Genomic DNA, 16,492 nt, shown 5'->3' with positions numbered 1-16,492 from the left:
ACGATAAAAAATGTAGTTTCCATTCATGCCACTCTAAGATTGGAAGATCTCCTTTTACCACAAGAGCAAATGAGTTCCAAAGGAGGCAGTTCTAAAAAAGACCCAAGCCAGAGATCAACCACTTGTTTTAACTACACTCACTGTCTGGTTTAGGAAAATCCACACAAGACTATTTTTCTTTTGAAGGACAGTTTAAACTAAACTGCTGCAGCCTTAGGGCCATTGTCACACATCAGATGCTGCCACACCTGCCCTGGTCAGCTGAACAAATCCTAAATAGAAGTAACCACACCTACAAAGCCACAAGGAATAAATGCATTCAAGAACAACTGTTCTTTGTTTTATTGAATGGTTGAAGCAGGACTATAATCCAGGTATACTTAAATCAAGTGTTGGTCCACTCTTATCATCAAAAAGAACTGATTTTTTTTAAATAATAATAACATCAACACAAATGGAAGGAACATGAAGCATCATAACAGGAACTCTCAACTGTATGTGACATTAGACCACGACCAGACTGGTGCTACTTCAGGATTTGCAGACTGCACTGTACAGACCAGCCACACCAGTGTTAGTCACCTCCCAACCACTGAAGTCCCGGGGAAAGGATCCTTCTGTGTACAGCTCACCTCTGAGCCATCAACATGAGATCAAAATGCCATTTATGCTATTACAGTCCTAGCCTGATAGAAGTACTTCTATATTTAGTATTTTACTGAAGAATATTTACTATCCTCTCTGAAGTTACATATAATCATTATAAATATTTACATCAAACATTTACAGCTGGTTCATAATATACAACACAACAATTTAGCTATAATTTTTGATCTTCCAGTGCAAAAGTTTCAAACAATATGTTGCTATCATAATTTCAGTTTATCTGGTTTGCACAGGCAGAGGCAGTACAGGGCATTTCAAAAACTCATGTTACAAGATTAAAAAAATGGAATGATATCACTTTAATAACTATTACTCCAGGGAGTGTTGTTTTGGTTTTTTTTAACAAGCAGATTTCAATTTCTAAATTCCATCTGGTGCTACTACTAACATTTAAAATAGTCTTGAAAGAGGGAAAAAATACTTAGAAATAAATACACCTTTAAAAAACTCCCACAATTAACCATGTCAGAACATTTGTTTTCCACACAGGCTAAAGGACACCATGCTCTTCATCATCTTCCTGCGCTGAAATACGGTGCAGTTCAATCCATTCTTATCTTCTGATTTGTCATCCTATAAATAATGCTGTCATAGCCAGGATCCATGTTCCAGAGGTTGTAGGAGATAACTATCACAGCTAAAGCCAGACCTATCATCATCCACAGAACAATGTTGAAGATTACAGAGTAGTCGTAGTTATATGGATAGGCAAGGTTATATGGATTTTCATTTTTACTCTGCAATAAAGAAAATATTTATTAATTTAAAGTGAGCTTGCACACCAAACATCTGACTCCATCCAAAGTCTGAGCAGACTAAATAAGAGAGATGCACTTTTATCTAGACAAATCTGATGCAAGGGCACAGAATGCAAAAACATGATTAGGAGAGTGGCATCAGTGGAATCCAAAAGAAGAATGTGACAGGAAAATGAAATCCAAAGTCCTGAACCTGGGGCAGAACAATCCAGGTGACAGCACAGGCTGGGCACTGAGCAGCTGAGCAGCTGCAGAGAGGGACTGGAGCTCCTGGAGGAGAAGGGGAATAGGAGGCAGCAGTGCCTCTGGAATGACACAGGACAAAGGAAAAGAGGTTTTCCTATAGCTGGGAGGACTTGCCTGCACTGGGGAGAATGCAGCACAGAAAGGCAAATTCTTACAAGGCATGAGGGAAAGAGTTTTCACCATGAAAGTGGTTAATGCTTTGGAGCAAGAGAGGCTGTGGGACTTCCAGGGATGGACTTTCCAAGAATTTGGCTGGACAAGAACCTGAGCAACTTGATCTAGCTTCTAAATTAGTCCTGCTTTGAGCAGTAGGTTGGACTGGATGACCTCCAGAGGCCTCCTCAGGTGAAGTTACTGAATGACAAAGTGAAAAGCAAGACAAGTAAGTAAGCTGCACCCACACTTAAGCCATAGTATTTTAGTCCTTAAAAAGAAGTTACACCTCGGTGAACTGATACACTTTGGATCACTTTTAATAAATGAGATGTAGAAAAATGTGGCTCTACTACCTGTGAAGCCTGGAGAATTGAGCGAGTCTTCCTTGAGAGGGGAGAGTTAAACTCCTTCACAGCCACCACTTCTACTACTGCATTGCCACCATACAGATTAAACATCTCATCTGCAAACTGGAAAAGAAAAGGTGGTTTAATTGAAAGCCTAGACTGTAGCCATGAATTAAGCAGAGTTTTGTTAGCAAGACGTAGTAAAATAAAAGATGTCAGCTTCCGGAATAATTATGGAAAGCTATAAAAGTTTATACTGTTAGAATTTCACTAAGTGTCAGACTTCCCCTGGTTTACAAGGCCCTTTCAAACCCCCAGTCACTGTTCAGCAGACTGTGGCTTATGCCTGCTTTCTGGCCTGAAACTTACTCTGTTATCTCTTTCACAAAAGGCCCATCCCCACATCATTCCTAATTGTGTGTCTGTCAGTTCCAACAAAATATTCAGGTTCTCAAACTCCCATTGGGAAACTATGAACCTGAATATTTTAATCAAATGCTAAAATGTGTAATATTTAAATATATTTGCTTAAGGTCAAAGAGGCCAAAGAGCAATGCTTAGAGAAGACAAGCACTGGGCTTAACAAATTGATGGTTTTGAATTTTTCATCACGCTTTGGAAGCTCTCAAAAGTGACTGATCTTAATAAAAATTTAACTAATGATTATGTAATGATCTTGAGCACACTGATGGATGAACAGCAGTTATTTTAAAGTCTTAGAAATTTACATTTACATAGCTTTGTGGGCAAGGGTAAACTAACCACTGCATCTTGGGATAAAGATATTTCCAGATTTCCAAGAGCCTCATTTTGTGAGACATTCTGGTGCTTTCAAATGCAAGGTGTTTGTTTAAGAAAAAAAAACATATCAAGTCCTGTTGATACAAGGTTTCAATACACCCCTACTCTTTTATTCAAAATATCTAAACACATTGTAGAATCACACCAACACTTTCCAGAGAAGCAAATTGTAACATTCAATTTTATAACTAAACAACAGCATTTTAAAAACCAAACAACAAAATCAAGCATTAGGCAAGCCAACACTATTGAAGTTACTTTCTTTGTAGTTAAAATAAAAATTATTTGCTTAGTATTACCATGAGTTTTGTTCATTAGGTAGACAATATACCTTTTGCAAAGAGTCTACAAGAATTTGAGAAGCATCCTTGAACTGCTGAGAGTCTTCCCCATATCGTTTCCCAATCTCTTCCAAACCAGATAGTTCCAGGGAATAAAGGTCTGGAGAGTGATCTTTGGCTAAGTGCTTGTGTCGAGACAGCTTGGGCACAACATTGAGGGCAGAAAGATATTAATTCATACACAGGTTACTTTAAAAACACATTGCACAAAGTCAATTTACTTGGACTAATCCTGTCTCACTTTTTACAGTCATATTCCATCATCAGGAAATGGAATTCTTGCCAACTTAACTAGAAGTTGTCTATAATTGTTTCTTTTTTTAACTCTACAGCAGAAAACAGATGATCATTATGTAGCATCTGTTTCTAACGTGAAGTTACATCCACATAATAGAGAGCTGTACTAAAAAGAAATAGAATACTCATTGACATCAGAATCTTTGTTCTGTAATTTCCATGAAAATAAAACTCAGAGAAAACAAAAACACATAACTACAAGACTTAGATGCTAGCAATTTCTTGTTTGAAGCTGGCCCTTGCAAAGCTCAGTAGGTTGCAACTTCTACCTTGTGTTGTCCATGTACAAAAGTAGTTTATTTAAGAAGTATTATCCAATATTCAGAAAATCCAACTAATACAATCCAAATTATCTCAAAGGAGAGTAGTGACATTCTTGCATTTCCGCAGTGAGAAGATGCAGCACTGATATTTGCCTGCACAAGACAACAGCCTCTGAAAACAAGAAATTTAATCCCATCTTCTCAACTAATTAAACTACAGCATTTCTAGCCTGCAAAAAAAACCCAAGTTGTTCTACCTCATTTTCTCAAGAGCACCATTGCTCTCCACTAGCCCTTTATCTAACATGAATTTTTGAGTTTCTTCACAATTCTTTCACTTCAGTAGTTCAGAGCTGCATCTTAAAGGACACACAGAAAAAACCAAACCAAAATGAAACAAAAAGACCCACACACCACTAACCCACTAAAACAAACCCTAAAACAGAGCAACAAGACAGCAGCTTCTTAGTAAAAAGATCCTCAGAATTAAAAGCTCACCCCTTCATTGGAGCATTTCTATCACCATCACTATTAATGGCACAAAAGTCACTCCAGTCTTTTCAGACAAAGTGATATTCTGAAATAAAATGGTGGACAGGGCAAAGAACATGTTCTTAACTACCACTATACTTCTCTTAGACACCAAAGAAAGCCCCAGCAAATTCTTCATTGAGTATTCATTTCAGAATTGCCCCCAATTCATTTCAGAATTGCCCCCATTCTGACCAAACACAACATAAAAGAAAACTACAGGTGATTAAGTTCTCATTCACAATTGCAGTGATGGGGCTGGTACAAATAGAATGCATTATTTAAACTGATGGAACCAGCTGATGACACACTAGAATCATGTATCACTGGTTGCCACCTATCCTGGCTATGGCTTCTATACTTTAAAGATCTCTGAAGTTTGTAACACAAGACAGGTGAAAATGTTTCAAAACACCTTACCAGGCTTGCAATATCATGTAGGACTTGAAGTTCTGACAGAAAAAGCAAGTCAACCTGAGGGAAGAGGCAGAGACAAGTATTTCCTTTGATGAAACCCAAGTTAGGGAAGCCTTGTTTTGTTGCAAGTATTTTATAACAGTTGTCTGCTACAACATCAGAACATGCTAGAAGGAAATAACTCTTTCAATAAAGTTACTTAGAAAAAAATGTTTGAACTTAGTTAATTCAGTAAGGAAAAAATTAGGAGTGGGCTCCTAGGCAAAGAAAAGGGGAAGAAAAAGTGGGAAAGGAGAAAAGCACAAGCTAACTAAGAATATTAGGAAAAAAAGCCCACAGAAGTTCCCACTGATGAATGTGCTTTACCTCGTTGTTCCTGCTGAGGGAGTTGAGAGGGAGGGAGCTGAGGATGGAGCTGTCCTGGAAGAGGCGGTTGCGCAGCTGGCGCAGGGTGACAGAGAGATCCTCAAACACAGCGTTGGCCTTGCCCACCATGTACACCCTCTGCAGGAACAGCCATGGTTACTGACAGCACAGCCTCCTGCTCAGTTCCTCCAGCCACACACTAACAACCAACCACGCTTGCAAACTCCAGTCCAGAATTTCGTGTGATCAATTGGGTTTGCTCCAGCCACACAAGTGGAAAGAGGATTCCCTATTTGGGACACGTGGAACCAGGAGTGAAGCAATACTCACCTCCTCACTGGGGGCCAGCTGCAGCACCACAGGTGTCTCCTCAGAAAACAGAGTATGGATGGCATTTGCAACACTGTCCAGACTGAAAGGAACAGCCTGGAAGACAAAGTCAGACTTTTGGGTTAAACAGGGGCTACTGATCTTAACTAAAAAATAAAAGTAAAGGGATGCACATTTCCAAAGTGATAATAAGTAATAAGAACCTATGTGCAAAACAAAACATCACCTGTGTATCTCTGAACAGACATTTTATTTAAGTGGCAGATACAATATACTCTGAAGAACTCCAAGGGACCATAACTGTGAACTAAGAGGATTATTTAGGCTTAGAGTATAGCCTTGTTTATCAGTAAAACAAGACCAACAAATATAGAAGCAATGCAAAAGGGAAACAATCTCACTGCAGATGGAAAGTTATGAACCACAAAAAACTGATGGGTGAAAATATACCAGCAGAAAGACCAACTACTGAAACAGACACTTATAAAAAAAACCCTACTAAAATAGAAGAAATGCTAGCACAGCATAGTGCCATTACTGGCACACTAATAGAACTGTTTTTTAAACATTTACTTGTGGGTTTTATTAAAAAAAGACACAGAATGGCACATTTCCATTCACTACAAGTATCCTATGACAGAAGAGGCAACAGCATAGATTTAAATCCAGAAAATTTTAACACAAGTACAAAGTTTTTTACTCCAAGGGTGGTCAAATACTGGCATAGGTAGCCCAGAGGTCATGGAGTCTCCATTTGTGGAGATGCTCATATCCTGACTGAATTCAGTGCTGTCAGCCTGCTCCAGCTGATCCTGCTTGATCAGGGTATTGGCTGAGATGATCTCCAGAGCTCCCTTCCAACCTAAAGGATTCTCTGTTGCTGTAAGAAGCCTGAGAAGCCTTAGCAAAAATAGACAGTGATAGGTAAATGTAATGTGTGTTGTTTTCTTTTGATTTAATATAATGGGATGGAGTTTCTAAAGTGTTGTATTTCACAGTCAAGTACTTGAGGAAAACTCAAAAGACCACTTATAGAGCAATACAGTACATCAAAAAATCAACTCCATATAAAATGTTATCACACACTCAGCTGAAGCAAAAAGCTTAACAATTCTGATTTTAAAATATTAAGTTACCATGGGAAGAAGTGGATTGGTACAAACATTAAAATTCGCTGTCTTTCAAGCAGAGCATGTTGAACTGAACTCAACACAGGAAGCCCTGGGTGGTCTCAAGGGCCTTGTACCTTGTACAGAATCCTGACTAGGTTATGGGGATATCCAGGAGTTATGGGAATATGCAAACTTCAAGTGAAGCAGGAAATAAGCGAACATCAGGGACTACAGCAGAGAATCATGTACTTGTCATTAGACCACAGAGTCCCAGGAATCAGGTGACAGTTCCAAATGTGGATACTCACATTCTCAATGGGGTAAGAAAACCCTTTCACAGGCAACTTGTCCACGCCCTTCACGGTCACCAGCACGGTGGCTTGGGGCCGGTGAAACAGATCACCCACGCCCAGCCCAGGCCAGGGGAGGTCCTAGCACAAAATAACAAAAAAAGTTGTATTTCACAGGCAAAGGGAAGAGTTTATCCCAATATTAAAGCAAAACAACTTATTATCCTGTTAATGCCTCTGTGCAGGACAGCCTATTGGAAATTTCATGGGGAAGTAAGTTAATACTACATTGCTTTCATTTTGAGTAATGCCTCCAAGTCAACCATGAAGGACTGTTAGTTTAAAAGCTGCCAGTAACTTCATAGTAAGGTCTACCCTAAGAAAACATTATATATAATGGATACATGAGGAGTTATTTCCCAAAATTAAATTATAAATATTTTAGTCTGTATTTAGTAAGTGAAGGCTGAACTTAAAAAACCCACCAATATCTTTATATTATCAGTACAAGAAAGAAACAGGGTGGAAAGGAAGGAGAAGAGAGGGATGTGTCAATCACAACAACAGGCAACTAAACTTCAATTAACAAATTTGCACAGAAATATAAAAATATTTCTTGTAGCTTACTACAATTGCAAATCAGTAAGAGCATAATGGAGGCTACTGACTGGTTTATTCAGGCACAAAATACAAATGCAGCTGGACTAAAGGCAAACATATTTCCCCATTTGTGTAAATGACATAACTGCCTCTTTTTTTTTTTTTTTTTTTGAAAGCCAAGTTAATTGCATTTTAGACATTTTAGAATTAAATATCATTGACATTATGATTTGTATCACCTCACAGAAACAAACTAAAAACCCTTTAAAGCATCATCAGGGACAAAAATGGCGTTTGGTTTTGTTTTCTTTTACCAAGGGAAGAATATTGAATGACTCTTTCTGAGAATTCCCAATGTAATGCACTAAGAATTCCAAATTCTCTACAGTGGCCTTGCTGCACTGTCAGTTTATGTTCCTGGACTACAGCTTTGATATGAGCAGCAAAAGAAGTGTCTGGGCTTTGCAATATTCTCCTCACCAGGGCTGGAAGCTGCCCACACAGCGACCTCTGCCTTAGGGACAGCTTTCAGGAACTCTCAGTTCCAGGGCTGAACTGAATAATCCTTCAAACACTTCCTTCCCTGCCTGCTTCTAGGATTTGAATTAATAGTAACAGAACTATTTCTAAAGGATGACACAGACCCATTGCAACAATTGAATTGCAAGCTGTGGCAAAGGCACTGAGTGAGTACTGGAACACTTTCTTCCATGATACCCATGACTTATCCCTGGATGACCAGGATGCCAAATGGACCGAACAGGCCAAACTCCACTGTTTTTCTGGGTGTCTTTATATGCAACACACACAATGCCATTCAATATATTGGTTTTTCCTGATAAAATAATCAACATTTACTCCTTAGTCATACTACTCATACAGGTTTGTTACTAGTTTGTTGACCAAAAAAAACAGAATTAATTGACAGCAATGTATTTTCAAATTCCAAAATACAGGCTAAGCAGCCTTGCATTCAAACCAGCCTTATCAGACCTCCTTCTTAGCTAATGTATGGAAGAAATGAGAGCTGGCTGCACTCTCCAGCACTGAGAATCCCTCAGGCTGCAGATTTCAGTATCTGGCTGCACACAGACACTGCCAAAGATATCTGGCTATTACACTTTCATCTACTGCTTCAACAGCCACTCATCATCTGCTGAAGCCCAGCAAAAAAATTCAGTAGGCAAGATGGAATCAATCCAACTGTTCCTGTTCATGTGCCCCACTTTAAACATTGCTAAATTTATATCTGAATACTTAATGTGGAGAAATACTACCACAAATCGTATTTCCAAGGCTTTGGATTATTTTCTAAGTAACCAACATGTTCTAACTCTGCTCAGCAGACAACTTGCTGACCTGACAAAAAACCTGCCTTGCCAAGCCATTTCACAGTTTTCAGATTACTCAGGAGCAGAGCCCTACAGAGAGCTTGTGTGCAAGAACTGACAGTGGTCCCACAGATTCTCAGTTTGTGACCATGGATGGGGGGGATACAGCACACAGCTAGGTCTCAGAGGAACTGAGGAGCAGCCTCTGCAGGCTTCCTTTTATAGCTGGTGACTCAAATTAGCCAGCTAGCACAGCTTCTGGCCACTCACATGACCCACACAGCTCTGTCCTGGAAGCCACATCTGTCAAGTCATGCATTCTTCAAGACAAATAGGGCATTATTTTATATATTCCAGCACATGACAGGAAGATTTGCATCTTGAGTGAGCAGGTCTGTAGCTTAGAGGCATTTCACAATCAAGACCTGGAACATACTTCTTCAACAGAAAAGCCCATGGTGAGTGCAGCAACGTCTGGGATCCGCTCGCCCGGGATCGGCCAACTCCCGTCTCGGAAAGCAACCGACTGAGGGGATCGTAAGATGCTGAACTCACCCCCACACACACCTAAAAACAGACAGAAAGAGCAGTCAGAGCTCCTGCAATAACAGGGAAAATACCATATTTGAGCTTTCATTCCTTCTTCCTCCCTCCCATGCCCATCAGTTTATGGAAAACCAGGAATGAGAACTCATCATTTTAATGCTCTGGAATACAAAAGAAGGTTTCTATACAGCAGTGACTAAGAATGAAGAGATCCATATTAACAAAAGCAGGACAATCATTGCAACAACAGCACAGCTACAAGCAAACTCACAGTTCAGACCTGGTAAAGTGAACTCTCAGTGGAGCCAGGCAGACTCCAAAATCCTGTTAAGTTCACAAAGAACCAACACAGCTCTATTTGCTTCTAGGACTGCTTGGCACAACACCTCTGTTCATGCAGGCAACAGCCAGAGCCACTGAGCCTACAGCCAGAAGTCCAGTGGAATTTGTCAGTGCTGGCTTAAACAAGGCAGTGCCAGGACAACCTGGCTCCCGCAGAACAGCTAGGGTGTCCCTGCTCTGCCTCCTCCACCTCATGACACTGTGAGATGTTTGTCTTCCCTGGATGCAGCTGAACATGAGCTGATTGTGTGGAGCCACAATCTGCAACACTGGGTTTTTGCTCCTCTGGGATCCCCCTTCACTTTCTTCCCCATTACCTTGAAAAGCAAAGTTGACTTAAAGCATATTTCTAAACAGTTTTGTGATGACAGTAATTTACTGCATAATAAAGTCAGAAAGGACTCCACAGAAATAAGAGAAGGGCTTGTTTCAACCTGGCTTCCTATCTTAAAGTCACTTAGGCACAGCTGCAATACTCTGTACACCAAAATTTATCTAAATCAATTTTGAAACTTGTTTGGTGTATGAAAGAAGCAACATGCACAATGCAAAATTTCAGGCATATGCTCCCCAATGAGCAATCTGAGTAGGGTGCCACCAGAAAATTGATTTGATACAAGAAAATCAAGTAATAGAGTAATAACTATTTGCAGGCCTTCTAATTATACAATGAATCTGACTGCATACCTCAAAATTATATGAATAAGCTAACTGAAAAAAATACAAGCATTTATTCATATGATCACTGAAAATTGGTTACCAATCCAAGCAGTGATCTACAACAGTTTTCCAGGGCATCTACAAATCTAAAGGCTATCTATTTACAAAAACAATGCAACAGTAAACTGATGTGTTGTGCAGCTAAAAAGGTCTCTAGTATTAATTTAACTAATGTGACCTTGAAGATGCTGTTCCAAAGCCTGGCTCATGATCATGCATACAGATGTTGACAGTAAATCTGAGCTATGTTATGATAAACACACCAAAGGACAAAGTTCTGAGGTGCAGGCTGGGGAGGGGGGGGGGCAAAAGGAAGGAAAGAGGCCAAGCCAAGTGATATTCATGGAGCAGATTCAACAATTTATTTAAATCGATGTGTTCCTTGGGTGGTCTGCTACCAATTTTAATGGTGGGTCAACCCACATTTTGAAGGGCAGAAATGTTTCCAGACCAATTTCTTTAAGTAAGAATTTACAAAATGCTTACAAATCCATAGGATTTCACATGCTGCTCTCCACAGGGCTGTTACACAGTCACATTATTTAGGGCAAACTGGCTTACCTAGGGCAGGATTGCTCAGATGGATGAAATCAGAGCATTAACCCTTCAAAACTGAATTTCCCTCACTGGACGTGTTCAAGATTACAAGGATTAATTTGAAGTTGGGAACATCAGCAGATTCCCTCCAATTGCCTATGGAATAGTAAACTTAATTCCTATCCTTCCAAAGGTGTTCCTCAGGATCTCAAAAGCCTTTGTGAATGTTTAGGAACATTGAATGGGAAATATTTACAGGGCCTGAAAGTGCCATCATGAGCCTGACTCACAGCAGGTAACAGAGAGGCTACAGTGACCACAGAAACAGCTCAGCAAAACATGAAAATTCATGCAAAATAACAAAATTATGTGTGTCTATCACAGAATAATCAGAGCTGGAAGAGACCTCTAAGACTGTCAAGTCCAACCATCAACCCAGCAGTGCCACTGTGACCCCTAAACCAGACCACCCAGTGCCAGGTCCAGATGCCTCTTAAACACCTCCGGAGGTGGCGACCCCATTAACTTCCTGGGCAACCTATTCCAGTGGCTCACCCTGGCAGTGAAAAAATGTCTGTCATCTCTGATCTGAATCCCTCTGTCTCAGCTTACAGAACATTTATTAGGATATTAATTTATACTGTACACAGTATAAATTAATTTAATAAAGTAACATACTACACATAATTATACCTATGCATGATAAAAATATACAATATTATTTAAATTTATCTTATAATTTTGTGATATAATTATAAAAATAATTTTCTATAACGAAATTACACAATAAAATTATAGAAACTTATAATTTAATATAAACCAGCCCTCGGATTGAAAGGGACAGGATGAAATGGTTCGAGCACCGTCTCTGGAGGTGGATGGGGGGTGGGGGCAGGAGTTGGAGCACAGTGACAGCCCTCCGATGCCACCCTTCGGTCCTGAACCTGGCACCCAGACACAGAGAGCCCTCCTCACCTTCCTCCCTCACCCTTCCCCTCCCCAGAACCGCGGCCCGGCCCCTTTCCCGCAATCTCCCCTGCAGCGGCCAGGCGGCTCTGCCCGCTCCCCGCGGCGCTCCCCCGCGCCGGGCCGTCCCCGCTCACTCACCGGCCACACAGGCCGCAGCCACCAGCGCTGCCAGCCCAAGGGCCCGGCCGGCCCCGCCGCGCCGCCCCATGTCCGCCATCAGCCGCCGACGGGCTACGCCGCGGAGAGACACCTGAGCGCCCCGCCCACCGCCTGACGGACAGGCCCCGCAGCCAATCCTCGAGAGGTAATCAAGCGGATGGGCGGGACTTGGCAGAGCTGACCAATCGCCGGCGCAGCGCCGTCCCAGTCGCGGATCTGAGCAGTCAGCTGTCCAGATGGGGCGGAGTCTTTATTTGAGTGGCGTTCCCCCTTGACCAATCAGATAGCGAGAGATCCTGCACCATTTTCCTCCCCGCACTGTAGACCCAGAGGGAGCCGTGAGGAGGCGGAGCCAACTGGTAGCCATTCAGCCAATCGGAGAGCGAGGGGAAGGGGGCTTGCTCCGCCCAAGCTCGTCAGACTGACATCGACGGGGCGGGACAAAGTTATGATTGACAGTCGAATGCACAATTCAGAGAGCAAGGCGCCGGCTCCACCCTCCCGGCCTCCGGGTGGCGAGGGCAGCCTTGGGTGTGGGGGCATGAGGTGCTGCTTAGGGCCCTGTCATCCTCGTCCTTCTCCTGATCTATGCCCCTATCTAATTTAGATAATATATTGTATATTTTTATAATGCATGTATATAATTATGTGTAGTATGCTACTTTGTTGAACCGTCAGTGGTTTCTTCCTTAAACTTTGTTGAGAACATCCTCAGTAACAAATTCAGTGACTGCCCCAGCCATGCTCATCTCCCTTCAGCTGTCAGTGTCAGTGATAGGAACAGGCAGGTTGTGCACTTTGGTCGCTGTATGTTTAATATTCCTGTAATATGCCACGATCATCACAATCAATAGAGGTGGTCCTGCTCCTCAGCCCTGGTGGGGATCACCTGGAGAGCTGTGTCCAGTTCTGGGCTCCTCAGGACAGGAGAGACACTGGAGTGGGTCCAGTGGAGGGTGACAAAGGTGATGGAGGGACTGGAGCATTTCACTGAGGACAGGCTGAGGGAGCTGGGCCTGTCCAGCCTGGAGAAGAGAGGGCAGAGAGAGCCCTGATCCCTGTCTGTCAGTGTCTGCAGGGAGAGTCAGGGCATGGACCAGGCTCTGCTCAGTGGGGCCCAGCAATGGGACAGGAACTGATGGCCAGAAGTTCCACCTGAACACGAGGAAGAATTTCTTTCCTGTGCAGTGACCGAGCACTGGGACTGATTGTCCAGAGAAGGGTTGGGGTCTTCCCTCACTGGAGATATTCCAGAATTATCTGGACACAATCCTGTGCCATGTGCTCTGAGATGACCCATGGTGGTCCCTTCCAGCCCGATCCGTTCTGTGATTCTGTGAAGCTGAGAGTATTTTTGGGGATCTTTGTACATTTTTAGGCTCCAGGACCTTGCTGAAGCTCTCTGCAAGTAAAGGCAGACAAAACCAGGCTTTGAGGGTGAATTACCGTGTAGGATGGGAGGTTAAGGCCTTCCAGAGCATTGGAAGTAAAACTGTGTTATGAGCACTTCAAATTAATACTCACTCATTCCTATCATGCATCACAAAACCAGCACCACATAATAGCTTTTATAAAATAAATGCTTGCGATTATCTGATTCAAAATAGTTGTTTTCTGGTGGGCATTTTTGTCCTGGATTCCTTGGGAAGCAATGTGTGTGAGTTCACAGGAAAACCAGCAGTGCCAGGGAATTTTTTATCTGCTTTGCTGGGAGACAGCACCTGTGTCACATCCATGTGGTAAAACTGTATTTATGTGCAGAACATGCCAAGGATCACTACCCCTACAACTATTTGGCCAGAGCTATTCTGCTGTGTATTTAGAAATTCCAGCCAACTATAGAAAGGCTTTGAAAATGTGCCTGAGCAAAATTTCTGTACTGGGAAAAAAAAAGGTTGTCTGGAAGAATGACTGAGTGGGCACAGGAATGCAGATAGTAAAATGAAAGTGTGTTTACAGCAAACAGTATTTAAGAGAGTAAAGTTATAACCTTGCCACTGCCACATGATAGTATGTGACAATGGGCAAATCACTTAAACTCAGCTTTTCGTAGGTGGCAATAACAATCCCCCCTTCTCTGTGAGTTGTTTTGCATAAATTAGGAGGAGCTCCTGCTCCTCCTGCTGCCAGGTGGAAACTACACTTTGAATATGAAAATCATGCCAGATGCATAGGGTACTCTAAAACTCAGCAGCCGAGCGAGTTATGAGCACTTCAGATTAATACCCACTCATTTCTTACTCTGTGTTGCGTGTCACAAAACCTGCACTACATAATAGCTTTTGTGAAATAAATGCAAAAAAAGGTTTGTGAGATTACCTGAATACTGTGGCAAAGATATGATCAAAATAGTTGTTTCCTGATGGGCTTTTCTGCTTTCAGAACAGGATTAGAAAAACACATGGGAGAGAAGACCTGGATCAGTGAACAACAAAGATATTGAATGATTGCTTTTCTGTGAGCCCAGCTGGTTTGTGTGGTGAGCAAGGCATGATGATTTTGAAAAGATAGTATTCTGTATTGTAAACTGATAATGCTACCACAACATGTAAGCCCATGGGTCCTGGATTAAGTTTATGTGGGTTACCTTATTTTTGGCATTTGCTGTCCCTTGGGCACTTGACTTTGCAAGTGTAGAGTGCCATTTACTGTGTATATTTTAGCATAATTTCACAAAGTTTTGCCTGTTTAGGAAAACATGGTTCCTGCACCTCATAGTCTGAAGTACAGAGGAACTACAGGTATGCTTTGTCCTCCCCCTTACCCTGCCTTCCCTTCAGATTGTGTCTACACCCAAATTGTGCATAGAAATAAGGCAAGAAGGGTGACTCAAAGCAGTAAATTTCTGAAACTACTAGAGGATATTGGGTGGATGTGATTGTATCTTAGATGGGAAGGTAGTGGGAACCACCAAACAGGAAAAGGATCATATGAGGGAGGAACTTTCTTCATCTAAATTACAGATTTCTTACAAATGTGATGTGGAAAAGAAGATGCCAGAGTGAATAAGACTGTTTTGAAAAAGTTATTTCTCTTATAACTGTTACTCTCTCTGTGTTTCATATCTGTGCATGTTAGCAATCATTTCAATTTTTTAAATTAATCTCTTGACACTGTTTTCCATAAAGCATTCACTCTGAAAGTCATACCATAACAAAAGAGTATCATGTTATTTTTTTCACATTTGCAGAAGGAATTGTATTTTTGAGGCATTTGCATTCACATTCTTATTTTCTTTTTCTGAACTTGTGGTGCTAAGAATACTATAATGTAATTCTAGAAATAGAGGAGAAATCAGAGTTCTGTATTTGAAGAATCTTATATTCCTTCTCTGCTTCTCAAATTGATGCTCTTCTTGAAATCACAATGCAAACATGGTTTCTGAAGAATTCCCTATCTTATGTTTTCCTGTTCTCATCTTGGTTTCTTCTTTGGGAAAATAATAAATAGAAGCAATAAATTTTATTATGAAACAGTCAAGTCTCCCAAACTCTGTACTGGTTTCTAGTGCCCACTGGGTATATCTGTATGTCAGTGAAGCCCAATATAAGAGAATAATACCATCACTTTGTAGGCTGGCAGAGTTCTAGCTATTTTCTAGGCTTAATTTAGATCCCAGCTGTGCTTTGAAGAGAGTGAGTTTTGTAATCCTGTAAGCAATACTTGTGACAAAATCTACATGCAGTAAAATTATTCTATTAAACTGATTTCATTTTGAGCTTCTGCTCAGGGCAAGTGAAAAATTGAGACAACATGCACATTAGGTCAGAAGTAATTTTTATAAAACCATATAATGCTAGCAGCAGTCACAAAATCAGCGTGCCAGCTGTAGGCAACATACCAGCATTCCCTGGCTGTTTTAGGAGTGTGCTGTGCAGAAATGTCTTCAGCAGGAATTGCTCACGAGGCACTTGGATGCTGCCTTTGCCTCCAGCCCTGTCTGTACCAACAGTGTTATGGGTGAAATGATGGTAGAAGAGGGAATATGAGGAACAGGCTGAGTCAGAGAGCCCACCATTGGTCTAAACTGGACTGCTGTGTGATCACTGGATTTCATTGTGCTACTACTAAATCTAGGCTGGTTGCTAGCAAAGTAATTGTCTCAAGCATCATTTCCAGAATGATGCTTTAACTGGAAAATATTTTTCTGGCTGCTGTGATGACCAAGCCAGTTGTGTCCTACTGGAAAGAATGAAATCCCAGTGCCGGTTGGAGTTACCAGCTCCAGAAGCACACAGGGTGAACAATGCCCCTTTTGGTACTTTTTAGGATTTACAGTCTCAAAGGAAATTTATACACAGAGGTTAAGCAAAGGATTCTAAAATAAAATTGAGCAGACAAAACTCTTTTTTCTGTTATGTTTTCTG

The 16,492-nt window shown here is 41.4% G+C and overlaps 1 protein-coding gene across 1 annotated transcript; it reads right to left on the bottom strand.

Annotated features, from left to right (window-relative positions):
* Positions 1-310: 310 nt before the first annotated feature.
* ATP6AP2 (ATPase H+ transporting accessory protein 2) lies at positions 311-12,268 on the bottom strand. The gene is made up of 9 exons (XM_009100223.4): positions 12,105-12,268; positions 9,289-9,419; positions 6,940-7,062; positions 5,520-5,615; positions 5,190-5,327; positions 4,827-4,880; positions 3,306-3,455; positions 2,180-2,296; positions 311-1,403 (listed from the first exon to the last, which is right to left on the bottom strand). The coding sequence occupies exons 1-9, from the start codon at positions 12,181-12,183 to the stop codon at positions 1,209-1,211; spliced, it is 1,083 nt and encodes a 360-aa protein (XP_009098471.4). The 5' UTR covers positions 12,184-12,268; the 3' UTR covers positions 311-1,208.
* Positions 12,269-16,492: the final 4,224 nt, after the last annotated feature.

This window comes from Serinus canaria, chromosome 1 (genome assembly GCF_022539315.1).
Source record: "Serinus canaria isolate serCan28SL12 chromosome 1, serCan2020, whole genome shotgun sequence".
NCBI lineage: Eukaryota > Metazoa > Chordata > Aves > Passeriformes > Fringillidae > Serinus > Serinus canaria.
This window is presented reverse-complemented; position numbering and strand designations above follow the sequence as displayed.